We start from the raw sequence: 19,099 nt of genomic DNA on the forward strand, positions 1-19,099 counted from the left end.
ATATATTTGCGTTGCGCGTGACAAACTCTCTGCGGTGGTTTACAAAATCAAAACAATTCCGCGATTTCCCAACCGAAGCGTGTGCGCGGGGGGGCGCGATAAGAAGTTGCAAAAGCATTGCAGGAATTGTTCGCGAAACCTTTAATGCGCCGCCATCGATAACTTCTACCTTGCCTACCGTTTAATTATGGAGAATGAAACGTTCGGTCGAGCGATCACGCCGTTACGTCAGTGGGAAACGTGATTTCGTGCCACGTTCATTCCTCGTCGACACTTCTAAGGATCTGTGAGTTTCCAACGAGAGGAAATAGGAGAAAGGATTGGCTGTTCCCCGAAACAAAAAGATGAAAATCCTTGTTGTTTCGTCATGTTGGGAAATACACAGAGAACAAGCGCAAACACTTGTTTGCATGTTGTATATTTTAGAATTTATTGCTGTGATGAAGATCAAAATAAATGATCAAAATGTTTATTCGCCATTTGTAAAATGTAAATTATTTAAATTTGGAAAAAATACTACAACCATCACTCGCTAAACTGACGGCTTTTTGGTTTTGTTTAGTTATGTTTGCATATTATTTACAATTATTGTGTGATAAAACGCACATTTTTTACTACAAATTATTGTTTTTTTTTTTTTTTTTTTTTTAAAGTGAGACAAATATTTGCGCAGATTAAATAACTTATATAAGTTATTTGCGACAAACATTTATTTATACACGATTGAATCGATTATGTGGAAGTCTTACCTGTTTGCATGAATAAATGTGGCATTCGCGANAAAAAAAAAAAAAAAAAAAAAAAAAACAATCGACGCGGTACAAACAAGAATCGTGCCTTATTGGATTAAACTTTGTGTTTCTCGGTAACTTATCTTATTTATCTGTGTACACGCGAATTTGATACCTCTCTTATTAGCGTTATCTAAGGTTGTAGCTTACCGGTGATATCGCGATCGTAATGTTATTTTTTATGTCAGTTTTTGATTACAAACAACCGCGCGAATTCTCGCAACAATCGCGCATTTTTGTTGTTAAAAAAAAATACATTTTCGATCTTCTCTTCTCCTCAAGTTGTAATTTCACGACCGCCCGGTCGTAATGAATGGCCGCGCTGATTATCATTGGATAATCGCCGATTGCGTACAACGCAATTGACTTTAATTTGTCCGTAGCGGATACTTAATATCGTGCGGAAGATGACAAAAAAGCGAAGAACAATATTTTCTAGCGCAGCAAAGTTGTTTATCAGCTTCGGAAGCTAATCTCGATATGTACGCGATATAGACACGTTGACCCGTTATTTCTTGTTTTGTGTGTCGTTGCTAAATCGTTTTTTGATAAACAAACATCCGCGCCTCGAAACCGGGAACGAAGTTAGGCAGCGCAATAATGTTGTTTGCTTACAACGTCATAAAGTCGAGCAAAGCTCGATAAAATGTAACCGATATTTTCCGTTTTCCGAGATTTTCTCTTCGGATCGAGAGAGAGAGAGAGAAAGAAAAAGTGAGAGAGAAAGAGAGAGAAAAAAGAAACTCGGGGATTAAATCGGAGTCGCGTGCAGCCGAAAATATATAATACCGCTTTTCGCCCCTCGCATTCGGATATAAACTTCGCCGCGCTTTGCCAGGCCACGGCTCGAAAATAGTCACACATTTAGGGTGGCAACCCATGGCTTTTTAGAACGACGCGAGAGCGTTCTCGTGACGCACATCTCACGAACACTTCCATCCTCCTCTTCTTCCATCCTCTCCCATAAGTCCCACACGATTTCTGTTTCTAAGGTTCTTCGCTTAGTTTGTGTTTCCGAGAAACATTAAATTTCGCACTCTCTGAATTTAACACAACGCGCGGCAAAAGACGCGCGTAGAAAACTTTGAAATCAGTTGACTTATTTTTTTGCGCATTTTTCCCGAAAATTTCAACTTTCGGGTTAAAAAACGGGCGAGAACTCGGGCGAAGAGTTTGGCGAAGTAGGAGATTTTCGCAAGCGAAAGAGATTGAAGATTAAACATATAAACGATGGGGATAAATTTAGAATATCCGAGTGTGTACAAAAATTGCCTTGCCTAAAACGACACTCTATAAAAGCGTCGGAACACGCGATATCACAGATAAAAAGCTCTCGGAAATGTTGTCGAATTGCGATTATGCGGCACGATAATATTTAACGATAGTTTTATCTCTCATCAGGCATATGTACGTATGTTTTTGTTTCATTTCAACGATGTCGGAATCAAAACACAAACATGTTGTTGACGAGAGACACACGTGTGTGTCGCTAAACCAATTTCGCTTTGTTAGATCACGAGAGATTGTCATCAGCCTCAGACGAACATCACCTGAGACGTCGATCAAAAAACTTTTGGGGAAACGGTAATATCGACTGTATATTAAATTAATTAGCACACTCGAAAGATTTCGAGGAATGACACCTGTCATGTGCGTGGATAAGAAAATGTTCAAGTGTGTTACAAAATAACTCACTCGTAATTACATAATTTGTGCGCACGTGCGTGTGCGGGGTTGTGCAACTCTCTAATTTGTTTTTGTTTTTATTATAACTCGCAAGTTTGATCGACAATCGATTATCGTCCGCGTGGAAAATATTTGTTCAAGAATGACGTTACGGGAGAGAGCACGGAGCGAGTAAACTTGAGAAGAGAGAGCATCGATCAATCAAACGGGGGGTTTTGTTTCTATATTTTTATTACACTTTTCTCTCCGAGAAAGACGCGGACGACGCGAAGCTTAATCTATAAATACATCTTCCCCCGCCGCTTCACATCTAACGTTTCGCCGATAGATTCAGTCGCGGCGGGCCTTGAGACGCAGACCACGGCGGGTACTATAATAATCCACGACAAAGAGTAAATTGTGCGAGAGAAGAGGGAAACAATCGCTTCGACGAAATTGCACGGCGCCGAAGAGATTCCCGCTAATTATAATAATTGCGCTCGATCGCAAAAAGATTCGTTTTTTTTTTTTTTTTTCGTCCAATATATCTATTGTAATAATAATCGCGCGCATATCCTGTTAATTAAATCCTCTCGTTAATTAAGCAGCGCTTAAATGCAAATGCAACGTCTTATACAAGAAACTTGGAATATAATTCGTGAGACACAAGTACTTTCAATATACAACTTCTATTTTTTTTTTTTTGTTTTTTTTTTTTTTGTAATCGTTAACATTTTAATATTTCCAGTGGGAAAACGTTCTCTGAAAAGATTCCAAATTCGCGAAGGGCGTCCTTGAAGTTTTTGCGTTTATAACTAAATGTAAACATAACAAAATATTGTGTAATATTGTATAATATTGTATGTGTGTGTTATAATATTTATTTGTGCATATGCGTATATAATTTAATGTAATGAAATAACACTTTTTTTTTTTAGCCATATAACGAACTAACACTTTTTTCGAATTTCGAGAAAATTGAAGCCTGTGTTGTTTCTGGCTGCGAATGTGAATGTTGCGAATCTCTTATTTGTTTTCGTTTGATAGAAGGTGTGTCAATTGAGCTGACCGTCTACAGATACACACATGCGGCTATTTAAATCAGTCTGAGGTTTAATCGTGTCTGTTTCTGTTTTGCTGTTTCAGATCCGTATTCCTTGTCGCATCTCGGTGAGTCCATCCTCGTTTTGTTGCATGCATTGCATGAGCGTAAAATTATTCTCTTTCACTAACACAAATCATTTAACACAAATCAATCAACGTATCATTAATATCCTTCCATTGTATTTACACGACAATGCATGTTAAACAGATTAGTGTATTCTACATAATGACAGAAAGAGGAAACAACAAACGGCAACGTAAACCGATTGCAGTTTGATGTTTTTGCTTTTTCTGGATATTTCTTGATTTTTTTTTTTTTTTTTTTTTTTAATTGACGTTCGAGAAATTGATGTGTTGTAACACGCTGTTATGTTGACGTACTAATAATATTTGCATATTGTGTTACGCACTCTCGTGAGCTAATAAAAAGTGTCGTATAGAAGAATAGAGAGACACACACAAAGAGAATACACAGAGTGAGATCGGTACATTGATCGGCGCCTCTCGATCGGGGGGGATCTAGGTCGCGGTAAAGGTCAGACAACGACAATTCGCGGTCGGAAAGGTCACGGTGCGAATCGTTATCGAACGAAAGCGACACAAAAATAGATCCCAGCGGTGTCCAATTGCGCTTTTAGCGGGGACACACATCGTTCTAATTCTCATTTGAGCAAATCCCTAAATATCCGAATATCTGTCATTTTTTTTTTTTTTTTTTTTGCCTTTACTCGAGGAATACGAGGAGACGGAATTATTTGCATCATTCGATATGCTCGTTACTTGCATTATTCGTTATTCAATATTCATTGTTTGACAGATACTCATTATTCGATATTCGCGTTGTTAGCATTATAAAAAAATTGCTCGAATTGTGGAACTGAGTTCTCTCTCTCTCTCTCTCTCTCTCTTTCTGATGTCACTTGTTCGTTTCTCTTCCTTTGATTTTTTTTCTATACGGAAATGACAATCACGAGTTAAACACGTGTGCTACAAAAATTATTGTTTCTCAAACGATAATTTTAATAATACTTACTGTGCACACGTTGTTGATTCGACGACGGAGAGGAATTAGAAAAGAGGAAGACATAAATAAACACCATGTGGGAGACACCTGCGTCTTGATGACAGCTCCGGAACTTCAATTGTGTGTAATCACAAGACTCGTTGTAATAATGGCTGTTTATTTGCGCATGCACTTATTATGACGTGGACGAGTGCAAAATTACCACCATGCAGAGCTCACACTTAGATCGCACTTACTACAATTAGATTACTCACACATTCGCACAGCCAGAGCGAATGTGTGTTATCGCGAAAATTCATATTCTGTTTTCAAATTCGTAACTGACGTAGCGAATTATCAGAGCTGATAAATATGCTGAAGCTTCGTGAGAATATACAGTGAAAAAAAATGATAATACATAAAGTAACCGCGGAGAGAGAGAAGAAAAAAGCAACCGCGAGAAGAGACTGTCAGAATTATTTTTCTCGTTGTGTCAAAAATACAAAAAAAAAAAAATCTCTCGTACGATCATTTAAACTAATATTTCCTTTAAACATTAATGGTACTCACAATAACAATCCTATGGCATCGTCATAGCTCTAACGTCATTCGAAGCCTTGGGAGATTCAAAGTCTATTATTGGATATGTTGTGTTATCAAAACTAAAAGTGACGAAGAAAAACACGTTTTCAAGAAAATGCTGAAAATATCGATTGTGCATATATATGTTTCCTCTTATATAAAAATTGACACACGTGTCATCTCGCGTCAATATTGAAACGTTTTATTCGATGAGTAATACATATCGGTCAATAGTAATAATTGCATATTATTAATAGAAACTGCGCGCGCATATATATATATATATATATATATATCAGCGAATTTCTTTATTTAACAGATTTTTATAAATAAAGCCAGGGTCTCTCTCTCGTATTTCGAGCGTCCCCGCATTATCCATCGATTTATATCGCGTGCGGGTGCCGACAGTTGATTCCGCGAATCCATTCCTCGCGTCGTCTCTCCCGAATGTTAATATTGTTCTCGCGGATTGTACAATCGGTTTAAACAACAATAAGCGTTTGGGCGAACGATATATAACGCGCGCGTGGTGCTGAATTATGGGGCGAAATTTACGATGTGGCTGCGATAAACTTGTGACGCACGAAGCGGGCTGCGAAACGCGAATGAACTAAAATTCAATTTGCGGTTTCCGCGTTTTAACGCTAAAACATCGGATGTTTTTTTTTTTTTGTCTCTGGAGATTAAAAATTTTCACTTCATTGTTCGTTTCACAAAGGAATAAAGATTTTCTCGCAATGATATATGATGTTGTTTCAAGTTTTCTTTTTTCAAAAGAAACAAAATTCGAAATTACCATTTCTCGGGGGGTTTTTCTTGAGGAAATCTTCAGGAAATATCGGATCGTCTAAAGTTGGGAAAGTACTCGCGGAGAATATTCGCGGGAATTATTTTGCAAGCTTAAGAAATAATCACTCATATAACTGTAGTTTTTTTCTTTCTCTCCGTCTTTTTCTCTCAAGTCAATCGCTAACTTGTGTACTCGTATGCCTACGTATGTACACGTCTCTCGAGAAAATCGCGCTGACGTAAATGCAATAGATAATCTCGGAAGAGACTGGGTGGCCTCAAAAGCGATCCGGGGGAGTGCACATCAAACACCGTTATTTGAAAACAATTCCTCGTAACGTTGGGAACTCCCGAAAGTTCCATCGAAAACGTCTTCCGGCGATTTGCGCGTCTTGATTGCGCCGTCAATCGAAACAGATAGGCGGAAAGAAAAAAAACGCGAGATTTTACCGATTCACTTCCGGACGTTGAGAGCGCGGACGAGTGGCGCGCGATTAAAGTGCGAGATACGATAGTTAAAAAACAATAATTAAAAGATAAAACGCGCGAGAGAGAAGCACAAAGAACAGAGCGTTATCGTATTGTAACGGATGCGAATGTGAATCACGTGTCGCGAGCGCAGCACAAACCACCTGATCATTGATTAATCAAGAGACAAAGTGCATAGATTGCACTTAGACGCGTCATTCGACGCCTACTAGGAAACAATTTTACATATCTCCTTTTGCAATATACGCGCGCTATTATATATTTTTAGAATTCAATTTTAGTTTTCGGTCTGATTCGATCTTCTTCGAGAACATTCTGTATATAGAATTTCGGAAGAGATATTTTTGCTCGCCCGAAAATGAGAGTTTTTATATATTTATGAGCGGCAACGCTTTTGCTTTTTGCTTCGCGACCATTTCTCGAAGCGGATTCCAATTGATGATCTGCGGAATCTTCATTTTCTTGGCAACTATTAACATGTTTTGATACACATATACCAGAAAAAGAGAGAGAAAGGAGAAAGAGGAGAGAGAGAGAGAGAGAGAGAGAGAGAGAGAAAATATGACGAAAGAGACGTCTGTGGAAGCCATTTATAAAGAACTGTCTCGTTACGACAATGTGTTAGTTATTTGCGACATTATCGCTCGGTAAGCGTCTTATCCGTGTGATAGGACGGTTATTTTTAACAGGATAATCTAATGTCTCGATTATAAATAGACTCTTGTAGTGAAATCGAGAGAAATATACGTCATATGGACAGCGACTCGGCAGAAACGCTTAAAAGATTTACATAGTTTTAATTTAAGAAAAAAAATCACGCGTATAAACTGTGGCGTGTTATTTTGTTCTCTCTTCAATCAAGGTCTAAGTAAAACTTATCTTATTTTACCAATGCAAATTTCCGAGACGCGGTGACGCGCACAAAATTCGTTCGAAGGACACATTGAATAATGACGATGACGACAGAGAGAATATCATTTTGGTGACTTTTCGCGAATGTCTCGCGTCGTCGTCGTCGTCATCATCATCATCATCATCATCATCATCATCATCATCATCATCATCATCATTGATCCTGACGACGCGAGAAATAGCGGAAAAAAACACGCAGTTGAATTGCGTAAGTTGAATCTTCCGTTCGTGTCACGTCGCGTGTGGCACGATTTACGTTACCGCAAACGCTAATCGGAGCCGGGACTGTAACACAGAAGTGCAAGAAGGGAAAGCGATCACAAAATCATTGTAATTTAATATCAATGCACTTTGAATGATATCCAGCCGAGCGGATATAAAGTTTGAAGAGCACAAGAGTATCCAGTCTGTGAGGAAAAACTTGTCTATATTTAAGTTATTAACATTCTCGTTCTTCGAACTTATTAATGATACGGTATATTTGTGTGTATCTATTTGTCAGGATGTTGACGATGACATTAATCTGATGACACATTAGTTCAGTGCGAGTAGAGTCTTTAATCTTTGAAATCGCCTGCAATACAGACGACCATGTCCTACATCGAGAAACGGCAAAGTGAACGGCCAATAACAACACCACCGCCATTTCACGAGAAACATTCTCCTTTCTCTCTTTCTCCTTCTTGTTTTCCTAAATATATATATATATATATATATATATGTAGCACTTTCGTAAACCATTTGAATTAATAAAGAATTAATTATTTGACAAGAGAGATCGAGATGAGAAATTACAAATGAGAAACAAATTTAAATTGCGAAAAGAAAACAGAACCTTTATTGCATTCTTGACGAATAGATGATCCTTAAAAAACACAACGTGTGTACAATTAAGCATGTTAATTACGCAATGATGATAGTACGAATAATAACGTAACAATTGTTTTTGCATTCGTATTCTTTGTCATTCATTCGCGTGTCACATTTTTTAATGTTTTTTCTCAAATTATCTCTAATTAAAATAAATTATTCAGCTCCGTTTTGTGTTACGATATCGATCAAAACGTGTTCGTCACGTCAATTGCGTCACAAACGAACGGCAGGTTTTCTGAAGATGTTACGTGGTAGATTTTCTTCGAACGAAAAACACCGAAAAAGTAAAGCGGTGTTGTGCCAACAGCGTCAGCTGACGGCAACCTGTACGTTGTTTGCGACAAAATGTGATATACGTGGACCACTGGACAGGTTCCAAACTTGACTGAGAAGATCGTAGAGAGCGCCGCCGTGACGGTCAGGATATTACGCTGATTCACGAAACACACATGTGTTTTCATTTGCACAAGGTGTCCGCGAAGTATCGGCGCAAACAACGCACAATATTCGTCGGACTTCCCGTGTTTATACTTGCCGAAGAAATTTACGTCTTCGCTTTTCCAACTAAAACGACATGTGATTTACGTGTCATTGTTTTTATAACTGTAATTTACGTTAACGTGTTTGAATTGCATGTGATCACATTTGTACGGTATTAAGCGACGAGGAGCTTGGCGATACGCAGAGCAATACCCTTTTCATGTAGTCCCTTAGCTTGGAACAAGTCCGGGACCCGAAGGTGGCGTTGAACTCGAAAGGACGACGGGTTCTTCTTTCGCGGCAAGAAGAAGAGCTGATGAAAAATTGTAGCTCGGCCTTCGGCCAGGGAACCGTCCTTCCCGACCAGTCTTTCCCATCAGCCTCAATCTATCCGATCTATTTATATACACTCTATTTTACATAAAGTGAAAAGCAATTTTCAAATATCCAGGAATTCGAATGCAAATATACTCGGAGACGTTTGTGCCGTTTGAAATATTTTAAATATAAAATAAAAATATCTTTTTATGTGAAATATATATTTGCGCTTGTGAATTCCCGGATTGACTTGATTATTATTATTTTTTTTTAAGTTTTACACGTATCTTTTCCGGTGCTTTCACTAAATATGACTCTTAAGCTCACACGGGCGCATAAATTCTTTCTAAATATTCGGGACGTTGAAACCGGGTTTGGTTAAATGAAACTTTTGTTTGGAACAAGGTCAAAAAAACACTTTCTTTGTTACAGATCCACCCAGCGATAGTATCTACATGATATGCGGCGTGCTGATCGCTATGGTCGTAGTGGGCATCGTAATCGTTCTGCTCGCCGTAACGATCAGGTGAGTATTTGGAAAATTTCTCTCGTCGTGTTTTTAATATTAATTACGTAAGCGTGTTATAATAGCGTGCACTGGGGTACAACCTCGCGAGCAGACGTCAACATGATGCTGCAAAAAAACCAATTCGAGAAAAAAAACAAACTTGTCGAATGACACACGTATAATAAATTTAAAAAAAAAACCAAAAAAAAAGAACGAATAATAAACAGCGTGTCGAGTCCAAAATGAGCACTTAAAAAAAAAACCAATATACATAATACTCTTGATGCAAAACAAATAAACCGTTCTGAGAGATGACAATGGAAAAAGCGCACGAAGATAAAGACAAGAAAGAGAGCGACGAAAAGTGAAACGGGGGAAAAATGAAAAAAAATAAGAACTCGAAATCCGAGAACGTCCAAGTCTGATATATCCGTTTGTCCGAAGTGTCGCGTGGCGTCGGGACGCGTGGCTGAAAACGGCATACACGTCTCGTCTGCCGCGTGGAACCGGACGGAAATAGAGATAAAGACGCGAGAGAAGCGCTCGTGTGTGGTACAACGTCTGTGGCGTTTCCCTTTCGGATGTCTTTCTCAGAAAATCATCACGAGACATCTCGGAGACGCTGTCTCTCCCGTCTCCGAGAGCAAACGCGACAACGTTTTATCTCTTCGTTTTCGGATACGATTAATATTTTTTTTTTTTTTTTTTCACGGCAAAGAAGAAGCAGACTTTTTTATCATCTTATCAATTGACGAAATCTCTTGTTTTGAAAAAATTTATGTCTCTCTGCGTAAATTATATACATCAAAACGCACAAACGTTGCGTTGACAGCTCGACCTTGTTTACGAAGTTGACAAATGAGCGAAGTGACTAGAAATGATCTACGGCGGTGGAGCGCTTTTGCAAACACGATTTTTGTCGTGTTTAAAGACGGCGGCAAAGTATGATTTGTTCGATGAAAAATTTGCATTTTGCAATTCTCAGTAAAGTTCTACGCTCCTTTATATACATATATATATATATATATATATATATATATACATATTGTATATTGTATTTCCGTTAAATACGTGCGGTGACTCACTTGTATTATCGATGTTTGTATGAGAAACATGCCGATAACTGTTAACAAGTATCCGTGCGTATCTACGGCCTCTACGAATGAAAGAAAACCATCTCGAGTGACTCCAAGAATCGAAATCTCCTATCAGTGCTGTCACGTAACAGAAATAGAGTTTGACTGACAATGAGCTAAGAGATTACCTATCACAGGCTTGAACAAATCTCTTTTTTGTCTTTTATAATTATTAGTGATTATCTTAAAATAACACTTAGCTGGAAAAAGAAATCTTTTTTCTTTTTTGTTATAATTTTCTGAGAGACACTTTTATTTGATCTTTTGTTCCAACACGCGAGAGTGACCGTGAGGAATCTTTATTTTTATATTTTGTTATTTTTTTCTTCAACAAAATGTGTTTTTTAGTTTAGTTTTAGTTAAGCGCGCGACGAACGTTCAGCAGCGCGTTTACCTGCCACACAATACAAGATGCACAATTCAGAGACGAAGAGTTCGCTGCTATTGTTAGAGGCTAGCATATACACAACGCTGCTACGTATGTATATCGCGGACGAATTTTATGTGTATTTGTAATTTTACCTTGTGTGTGATGTATGTGCGCCTTTATTACTTCACAGTAATAAAAGCACGTATCGTCGTTACAGTCGCTGTTGCATAATCGCAGATATAGTAGTCGTTTCTCTCCAAATTATTTCCTATCGCGATCTGATACAACGCTCCAAATGAGTTTTAAGAATTACCCTCTCGGATTAAAACACACCTCTCGAGTATTGACTTCCTTGAAATTAAATAATCTTGTTCCCCAATTCACATTTAACACTAAAAACAAATTTGATCTTATTTAATCTTCATTAATTTACCAGTTATGCACTTTACTCTCGTTATCTCTCAATTTATTCCAACTCATTATAAACATGAGATGCAATTAAAAAACACATTTTGCGTGTGAGGTATAATTTGTGCGAAAAATGTGTATGTTATTTCGCACTTTACTCGCATTATTAAATTTAATTTAATTAGCGCGCGTCGAGTTGAAGACAAACTTCAGCGCTCGACCTTACTTTATTTTATTTCGTTTCGATTCATTACATCAGAGAGGGAATAGAGTGCGCATTAATTTAATGAAATAAATTAAACAATCAACGGAGAGTTCATATAATCTGGATCCGCAGACTGCGCATTAAAAATCGCCTTGATGTGTCACGAAGTTTTTGATATAAGAGACTGACAAAAAAGTAAACAATCGCGCGTCGTGTGTGACGGTTGAAATGTTACGGCGCAATAAAAACAAAAGGGAGAGAATAAGATGTTTGTTCATTCTTGCGCGAGGAGATCGCGTGAATTCCTCTTAAATTGCGCGCGATCGCAATTGAATGTTAAATACATTTAGCAATATATCACAATAATATACAATAGATCGCGCGCGCGCGCGCGCGCTCGCTCGCCTAAAGAGAGAACTTACCGAACACACAAAAGCCGAGGCTTTGCGCCGTTGCGTTACGTCGAAACGAGAGGCCATGGCCAACCGCCGTTGCCGCCACCGCGTCGCATTGGTTACGCGCCACGGCGCTGGTTCTCTCTCTGTGTGTGACATAAGGGCGTAAGTCCGGCCTGTGGTCGGCCTTACGGCGCGATTGGCGCGACACTATGACGACAAAACGTGAACGGAACGGGGAGGGCGAGAGGGGGGTAGGGTTCGTTTCTCGGTGTACCGTTTGAACTTCGCCGCGGTGGCGATTGGCCACTTGATGCGACGCGTGCCAATCGCAGCCGTGCACGACGGTGACGTCACATCGCGGTATAAAAGACGGTCACGCGTCACACAACGCTTCAAACGCGCGCTGGCTCCGAGCAATGATCGAGCGGACGTAGTTTTGGGAGATCGCTGGTCGGCTTCGGCCTTTTGGCAGTGAGGAGAAAAACGACGCCCGTGCCTTCGTTCTTGCGAGTTTGCGTCCACGTGCGCGCACAAATTAGCAGAATTCTAGAAGAAAGAGAGAATTACCTTTGATAAAAATCGAATACCAAGAGTTTCACGAAGCTAGTCAGTGCGGAATATCCGCACAAGTGTATAAGTGCAATAGTGATATCCTTGCCTTGTTCAGAGAAACGGAAGGTCGAGACTGTCGAGAGACAAAGAGGAAGAGAGGAGAGAGAGACAGAGAGAGAAGAAAAAATATCAGAAGCGCTCGCAAAGACGATTGACAAAGCGAGACGGAAGTAGGTGGTCGAGTGACGGAGATGGAGAGTAACCTAGAAAGAAGGCTGGTGTGTGCCGTAAAGCTCTAAACACAAAAAAGAGAGAAAGAGAGGTTCAAAAAAAAGTCCTTCGTTTCGTTTTTTTCTAAGGACGCGTAAATGTGAGAGTATCCGAGAGAAGAAAGAAGGTCGCGAGCGTTCCCAAAACTCCTAAGAATCAGCCGGGGAATCACACGCTCAAGAGAGAGTGTAAACGTTCGTCTCTCCCGTAAGAAAGAGACAGCTGATTTCATAACGATAACCGTCATCGCGCACAACCGTCATATATAACTGTAAGAGCGCGCGCGAGAGAGAGAGAAAGAGATACATAGACTGAGAAGAGTGACATTTGGTTTTTCCTCCGGTTCTTTGGTATTCTTGCGAATTATACATCCAAGTTGGAATTCCCAAACACACGCCGTTCGAGCTCCTCAGAATTTCTCGAAACCCGTGGAAGCTCTCTGGTGCCCACGTTGGATCTTCAAAAAAAAACTGAAGAAGAGCAGAATCTCTCGGTTAACTTGGTGAAATCCGACTTGTGACAGATCTCAGATCGAGGATACAGTTTGAACACTCGATCCCTGTTCGACACAACTGACTTTCAAAACTCTCTCGAACACATCCTTGAGTCTCAACAGAGTTAACAATTGCTCTGACAAGCTTATAAGGATAAAAAAAAACTCGGGTGTCGATATAATATTTATTCCAAAATCCTGCGAGGTTGTAGAGAATTAATAAACTTGCGAGGTTGTACCGGAAGTATAGAAAAAATGGTCGGCAGCAACGGGACTATGATCGCGATTCGTCTTGTCCGCAGCAAGCTGCGGAAGCGGGAAGATCACCATTCAAGCGCGTCCGCGGTGCATCCTGAGGCGCCAGTGGTGCAGACGGCAACGTCACCTGTGACAATCGGTACGTCGGCGCATCCCGATGATTGTTGCACACAGATATCCACGGCGACAACCACCACCGACATTTGCGACGGACACGTTTACGCCACGGCAATAACAACCGCAACGACGCCGTCCGCTAATCCTGTCGAACCTTTCGCGTGGCAATTCCCACCCCCGTACCCACCCCCTCACATGCCGTCGGCGCAATATGCGTTGTACAACGATCAGGTTGGTATCTTCTGTTTGTTTTGATGTATTTTTCTGTATCGACATGCCGATCAATTGATTATGCTTAAATATGTGGAAAATACAAAAAGTAATAATCTTGTCTATATATATATATATAAAGTATTATTATGTTGCAATATATATTTGTGATAAGAACTATTTGAAATGAGAGAAAAAAACAATTCTTTTCTCTTCAGTTTCTTTCTTTCGCGTAATATTGCTGGCTTAGGTCGGTGGCATTAAACTCTGTAGTGTTGTATATGTCAGTCTCTCTAGAGTGGTCTCTCAGTGATTCTCAAATCTCGGTTCTCGAAAATTTAATCTTTTTTTCTGAAAAAAACGTATCAAATTATTTGTTTGTGATATATATTTGTCTTTGAAAGTAACGTCACGATGTAGCAATTGGAGATTCTTCAGATTTTTAATCTTTCAAATTTCTTAAAATATTTTAATTTATTATATAAACAGCCAAAATAAGAAAAAAAAAGACACTCAAGTTCTCCGATTCAATCTTTTCTTATCGAGTTATTAATTGCAAATGCAAAAAAAAAACATCGATATTCAATTAGATACAAACATAAACAACTGCGTCGAGTTAATTCGCGATCTATCGGTAGATCTAACCGTCGCAATGGCTAACCGACCAACCGGTAGAGCCAGTATTACCAGATTTCACTGGTTTGCCCCTGCTACATTGTCCAATGACTCGAGGACGCGCGGCATCGACCGGAGAGACACCTAAAAAAGATTTGCAAACGTAAAAAAAAAAAAAACGATAGACCACACACTTCCACTCTGGGGGCAACTTTCTCGCAAGAATATACAATAAACTGTTTTTTTTTTTTTTTTGTGTTTTGCTGATAACACACGTATCTGAAACTTATTCATAGTTTCGAACTTCTTCATTATTTGTGTCGCTGAACTTATGACTCGAAAAATTATCGAAGAAAAACAAATAAAAGAAAGATTTTTGGAAGATACACTTCAACCACTTACATTTCCACATTATTTTCTGATACGTAATAATATACGGAGGAAAAAAACAAGAAGTCTATTCCCTAATCGATCTAGTCGGGACAGTGACCTGCGGCCATCGTTGTTTCACGCTACTTCGCGGACGATCGATTATTCCCGCCGACCGAACTACGGCCTCCGATTGGCTGCATGCGCAATGCGCCTTTTACCGTACTAACCTAACTTAACGTGAAGAACGTCGATTCGATCGCGACGAATAAAACAACTGTTTTTTTTTTTTTTTTTTTTTTTATAGCACGCTCTCGATTCTTCTCGATGTTATGCAAAAACAGACAGACTAATCGAGATAATTAATTTGTCCTACCGCAATTAGGCCGCGACACAATTTTATCGATCCTGCTCGCGTGCAAAGTTGACGCTTAAAGAAAATTAGCTGGCTTTATTTAGCCACGGAAACTGACGAGAATTTACACTGGCTTTGTTGAAAAATTTATATTTCACAAACTGATTTTTAATCGCTTTTTGCAATTATTGAAAGCCAATATCTTTAATTATTTAATTGATGTGATTTTGATTTGAGAAGTTTTCGATATTTATTACTTTCTCTTCTCTCTCAAAAAAAAAACATCACACGGAAGTGCAATAAAACTTCTGAGATCATTATGTCACAAATTCTCACTAGCATTACGATAACTTGACTTTATGACCTCAGTTTAGCGATAAAATTACTCTCTGTAAGATATAATAAAGCGACAGAATGTATATAAATACACCGGCGAAATGGGCGCAGCTCTTGACGCTTCTCCGGTCTGACGCTAAATTTAGCGTCGTTGGTGGGCGTCTCACCAGTCGCCGCTCACTAGCCGGGCCCCGAATAGGGTGCAGCTGTTGAGGTGTTCGCGAAATACCGTTCTTTCTCTATCATTGATACGACGGGGCTTCGGAATGTCTCTGATCAACAATGCAGATCCATGACGTGATTTAATTGTCACAGACCAAAGCTCTGTGAATTTGGTCTCACAAGTTTTGTTATAATAAATATGATACTTTTTGTATATTCCACATAATGTATAATCAATTTGCGCGATAAAAAGTAAGTAGGAAAAATTTAAAAATGGGATCTTTTTCTGAACTTGCAGGGTACCCTTGTACACGCACTACCGTCGGATCGGCCTGGGTTCGCGAAGGGCTTCCGTAAGAATCTTGGTGGACGCTGGCGTCGACTGGTGAAGCGGAAACCAGAGACGGATACGTGTGCCATTCCTCCCGAGCTGAAGGATCAGCTAAAAACCATCTATGTCTATTGACGGGCAGAAGTTTATCTTGAAAGTCAATCCCAAAAAAAAGTCTCCTAAAGTCATTGATAGATAACCGAAAGATCAATTATTATATAACACAAAGAGGATTGATGATAAAAGGCACTAGTCAAGAGTCGAGGAAGCCGCGAAGAGGATTGGTGAGAAAGAGAAGTAATAAAGATATGAGAAGCGCTAAGTACACGAAGAGACGTATGAAAATATACGAAAAGAGAATCGATTGATACGTGAAAATGTCAGCAATAGAAAGCGTGTAAACACCGGAAAAAAGACTTGGAAAAAAAAAGGAATTCGGAGAAGAAACAGGTCGGCAGGTTTAGGAGACGATTTTACTGACAGTTGACATATCAGAAAAAGTGCCTGCGCAAGAGTGTCCGCAAAACAAGTGCCTTCTTTTATTCCATTAGCGACTTTCTCATGAGACTGATACCGCAATACATGGGTGCGACAAAACGAGTTACCTCGTAGCTTCTGCGTGTTTTTTTTTTTTTTCTCGCGAAATAATATAGTCGACAGATCGCCGCCGTCCACTTCGGCCATAGTTGATTAGTATTATTAACGCGCGTCGGTTGGGGTCTTGTACGGAAAGATATAGAGCAGCGTGCGATCAATCAAGCTGGCTGGAGTTTCAGGATTCCTAAGAATGTGTGAACTTCTATTTTCTTTAGGTTAATTCAAACACATCTGTTTAAGTAACAGGTCGAAAGTCCCGATCACGAGGAAAAATTTGCAAATCCAAGAATATTTCAAGTATTATATTTATTTAAATGAAATATATAAATTTTTTCCCTTGTAATCCACGTTCATTTGTACGCAGTGTGTACGGGGTGAATTTCTTCTTGAAAACTTAACTTGAAGTTAACGTAAAGAAAAATGGAATCCCCATCATCGTGCGCACCATATTCACTCTCCCATCTCTCACAAACGAAGTTTGATCGCTCTTCTGCTCGTTTCCGTAATTAGTGTTGGAGATCGCCGGCGCAAAACGCGTGTATATATAAGTAAACAAAAAAAAAACAAAAAAAAAAACAAAAAAAATGCAATCTAAGATGAAATCCGTGAAACGTACGATTCACTCAACGAATGGACTTTGGTGTTCCTAAATCCTCAGGGGCCTGAAGAGGGTTCTAGGGTTCGAGATCCCGTAGGGTCCTCCCGCCGTTAGAACAAAAATAATACGGCGCCTCGTAATAATAAATGTTAAACAATAATGATAATATTGATAACGTGAATATAATAGGTCAATTGTTTAGATTATTGTGAACTATTACGACGGCTCATATTGAGCTCGCATTATCGTGACGTAGTATTTCACTTGTACGCTTGCGTTTGATCTTTCAACCGTTACTTAATCGTAATGTATCCACACATGATGCGAACAAGCCAATTGTTTCTCTATGTGCAACTACAACTGGTTTTCATATATATTCGATTTACTGTGATAATATTTAATTAGTACTTTAATATTAAACATTCTTTGAGACCTTGTATGTGTACTGACGGAATAAGGATTATTGGTAAAGAAACCAATTGACGTTTTGTAACCAATATTGTTTGTGAATAAAAAGCGACTTGGTGGATTAATTACCGGTTGAAAGAAACGATACATAGCGACGCCATGAAAGGAGCTTCTTGCGTCAGCGATTAATTTATAGAAATCGACGGAAAAAAAAAGACAATTGCTCGTCCGAGAAGTTCTGCAGATTTTATTCAACTTTATAATGTAAATTGCGATTATTTCGTTGTGTGGAAATTGTACCATTTCTGATACAGATATCTATTACGTACAATTGCTGCAGAAACTTCGCGAGTGATCAAAAGTTAAGAGGATTTATATAATCCTCGCTATAGTATTGTAGAATGTAAATAGATTACAGTGGGAAACCGTCGACTTTTAACGTTTAATTTTAAGGGAAGGATTTGTAGCGATGAAAGAGGATTACGTGAGATTTATTATGCGATCTGCGACATACTTCGAGTCTTAGAAAATTACTTCAAAAAATGAAAAATTGTAGTAAAATCCAAAAAGTGTATAACATTTGTGTATTCGTTTTTTTTTTTACACGTTGACAAAATATCCAATTGTTCTACATTGTTACATTTACGAGTAATTTTATAACATAACGTAAAATGTGATCCACTTAAATCTGATCAATCGAGTTTTTTCAAGAAAAAAAACCACACAAATAATATCAGAAAAAGAAATGACTTACACAAAACTTAGCAAATACTTGAAGTTATCCAGTATTTTTTTTTGAGATATGCGTTGCAATTCGAACAGAGAAGTTGAAACATTACAAAATCATTATCGGCAATTTAAATTTGATTATGTCAAAAAAAATTTGAACCACATATCGGTCGTCAATTTTGATTATAAAAAAGTTTGGCACAAAAATTTAATTATAATTAATATAAAAAACTTGAGTATAAAATATTTAAACTATTAAGCACAATTTATTTTTATATATGTACTATTCAATGTATTCGGTCAAAATTGAATTGCAAGACCGTCTATTTATTGCTTGTGGATCATACCGCGTGAGAACGAATATATAATGTGCCTGTATACGTGTACATATATATACCAGTGAATTGCATAGCATATTGTTTTTGTTCTGTCTTTGGCTTTTTTGTAAATACAATAGGAAATATCACACAGGACGAGGATGTGCGCTTTCTCGTCATCTAGTCACTCACTCGACTAATACTTTGGTGAAATATGTAGAGTTATAACGACAAAAAAATCAATTGACGCAGCTTTCACTTTTTGTCCGAAAATGCAAATAAAGATGTCAAAGAGATAAAAAGATGTTAAAGTTAAAAAAAAAAAAAAAAATTGTGTGTGACTTATTTCAC

General features: G+C 38.6%; 1 protein-coding gene across 8 annotated transcripts in view; it reads left to right on the forward strand.

Annotated features, from left to right (window-relative positions):
* The window catches only part of LOC109855016, a 45,508-nt gene extending 28,236 nt beyond the window's left edge, over positions 1–17,272 (forward strand). For 5 of the 8 annotated variants that reach the window (XM_020428762.1, XM_020428764.1, XM_020428763.1 and 2 more), the window contains 4 exons: positions 3,603–3,626; positions 9,439–9,532; positions 13,649–13,952; positions 16,067–17,272. In XM_020428762.1, the coding sequence (XP_020284351.1) occupies positions 3,603–3,626; positions 9,439–9,532; positions 13,649–13,952; positions 16,067–16,234 (590 nt within the window). In that variant the 3' untranslated portion in view covers positions 16,235–17,272. The remainder of the gene's footprint in view (positions 1–3,602; positions 3,627–9,438; positions 9,533–13,648; positions 13,953–16,066) is intronic. The other 3 variants (XM_020428765.1, XM_020428770.1, XM_020428767.1) reach the window with 1 other exon arrangement.
* Positions 17,273–19,099: the final 1,827 nt, after the last annotated feature.

Source organism: Pseudomyrmex gracilis, unplaced genomic scaffold, assembly GCF_002006095.1.
Source record: "Pseudomyrmex gracilis isolate BER0280 unplaced genomic scaffold, ASM200609v1 scaffold_78, whole genome shotgun sequence".
In the NCBI taxonomy this organism is placed as follows: Eukaryota; Metazoa; Arthropoda; class Insecta; order Hymenoptera; family Formicidae; genus Pseudomyrmex; species Pseudomyrmex gracilis.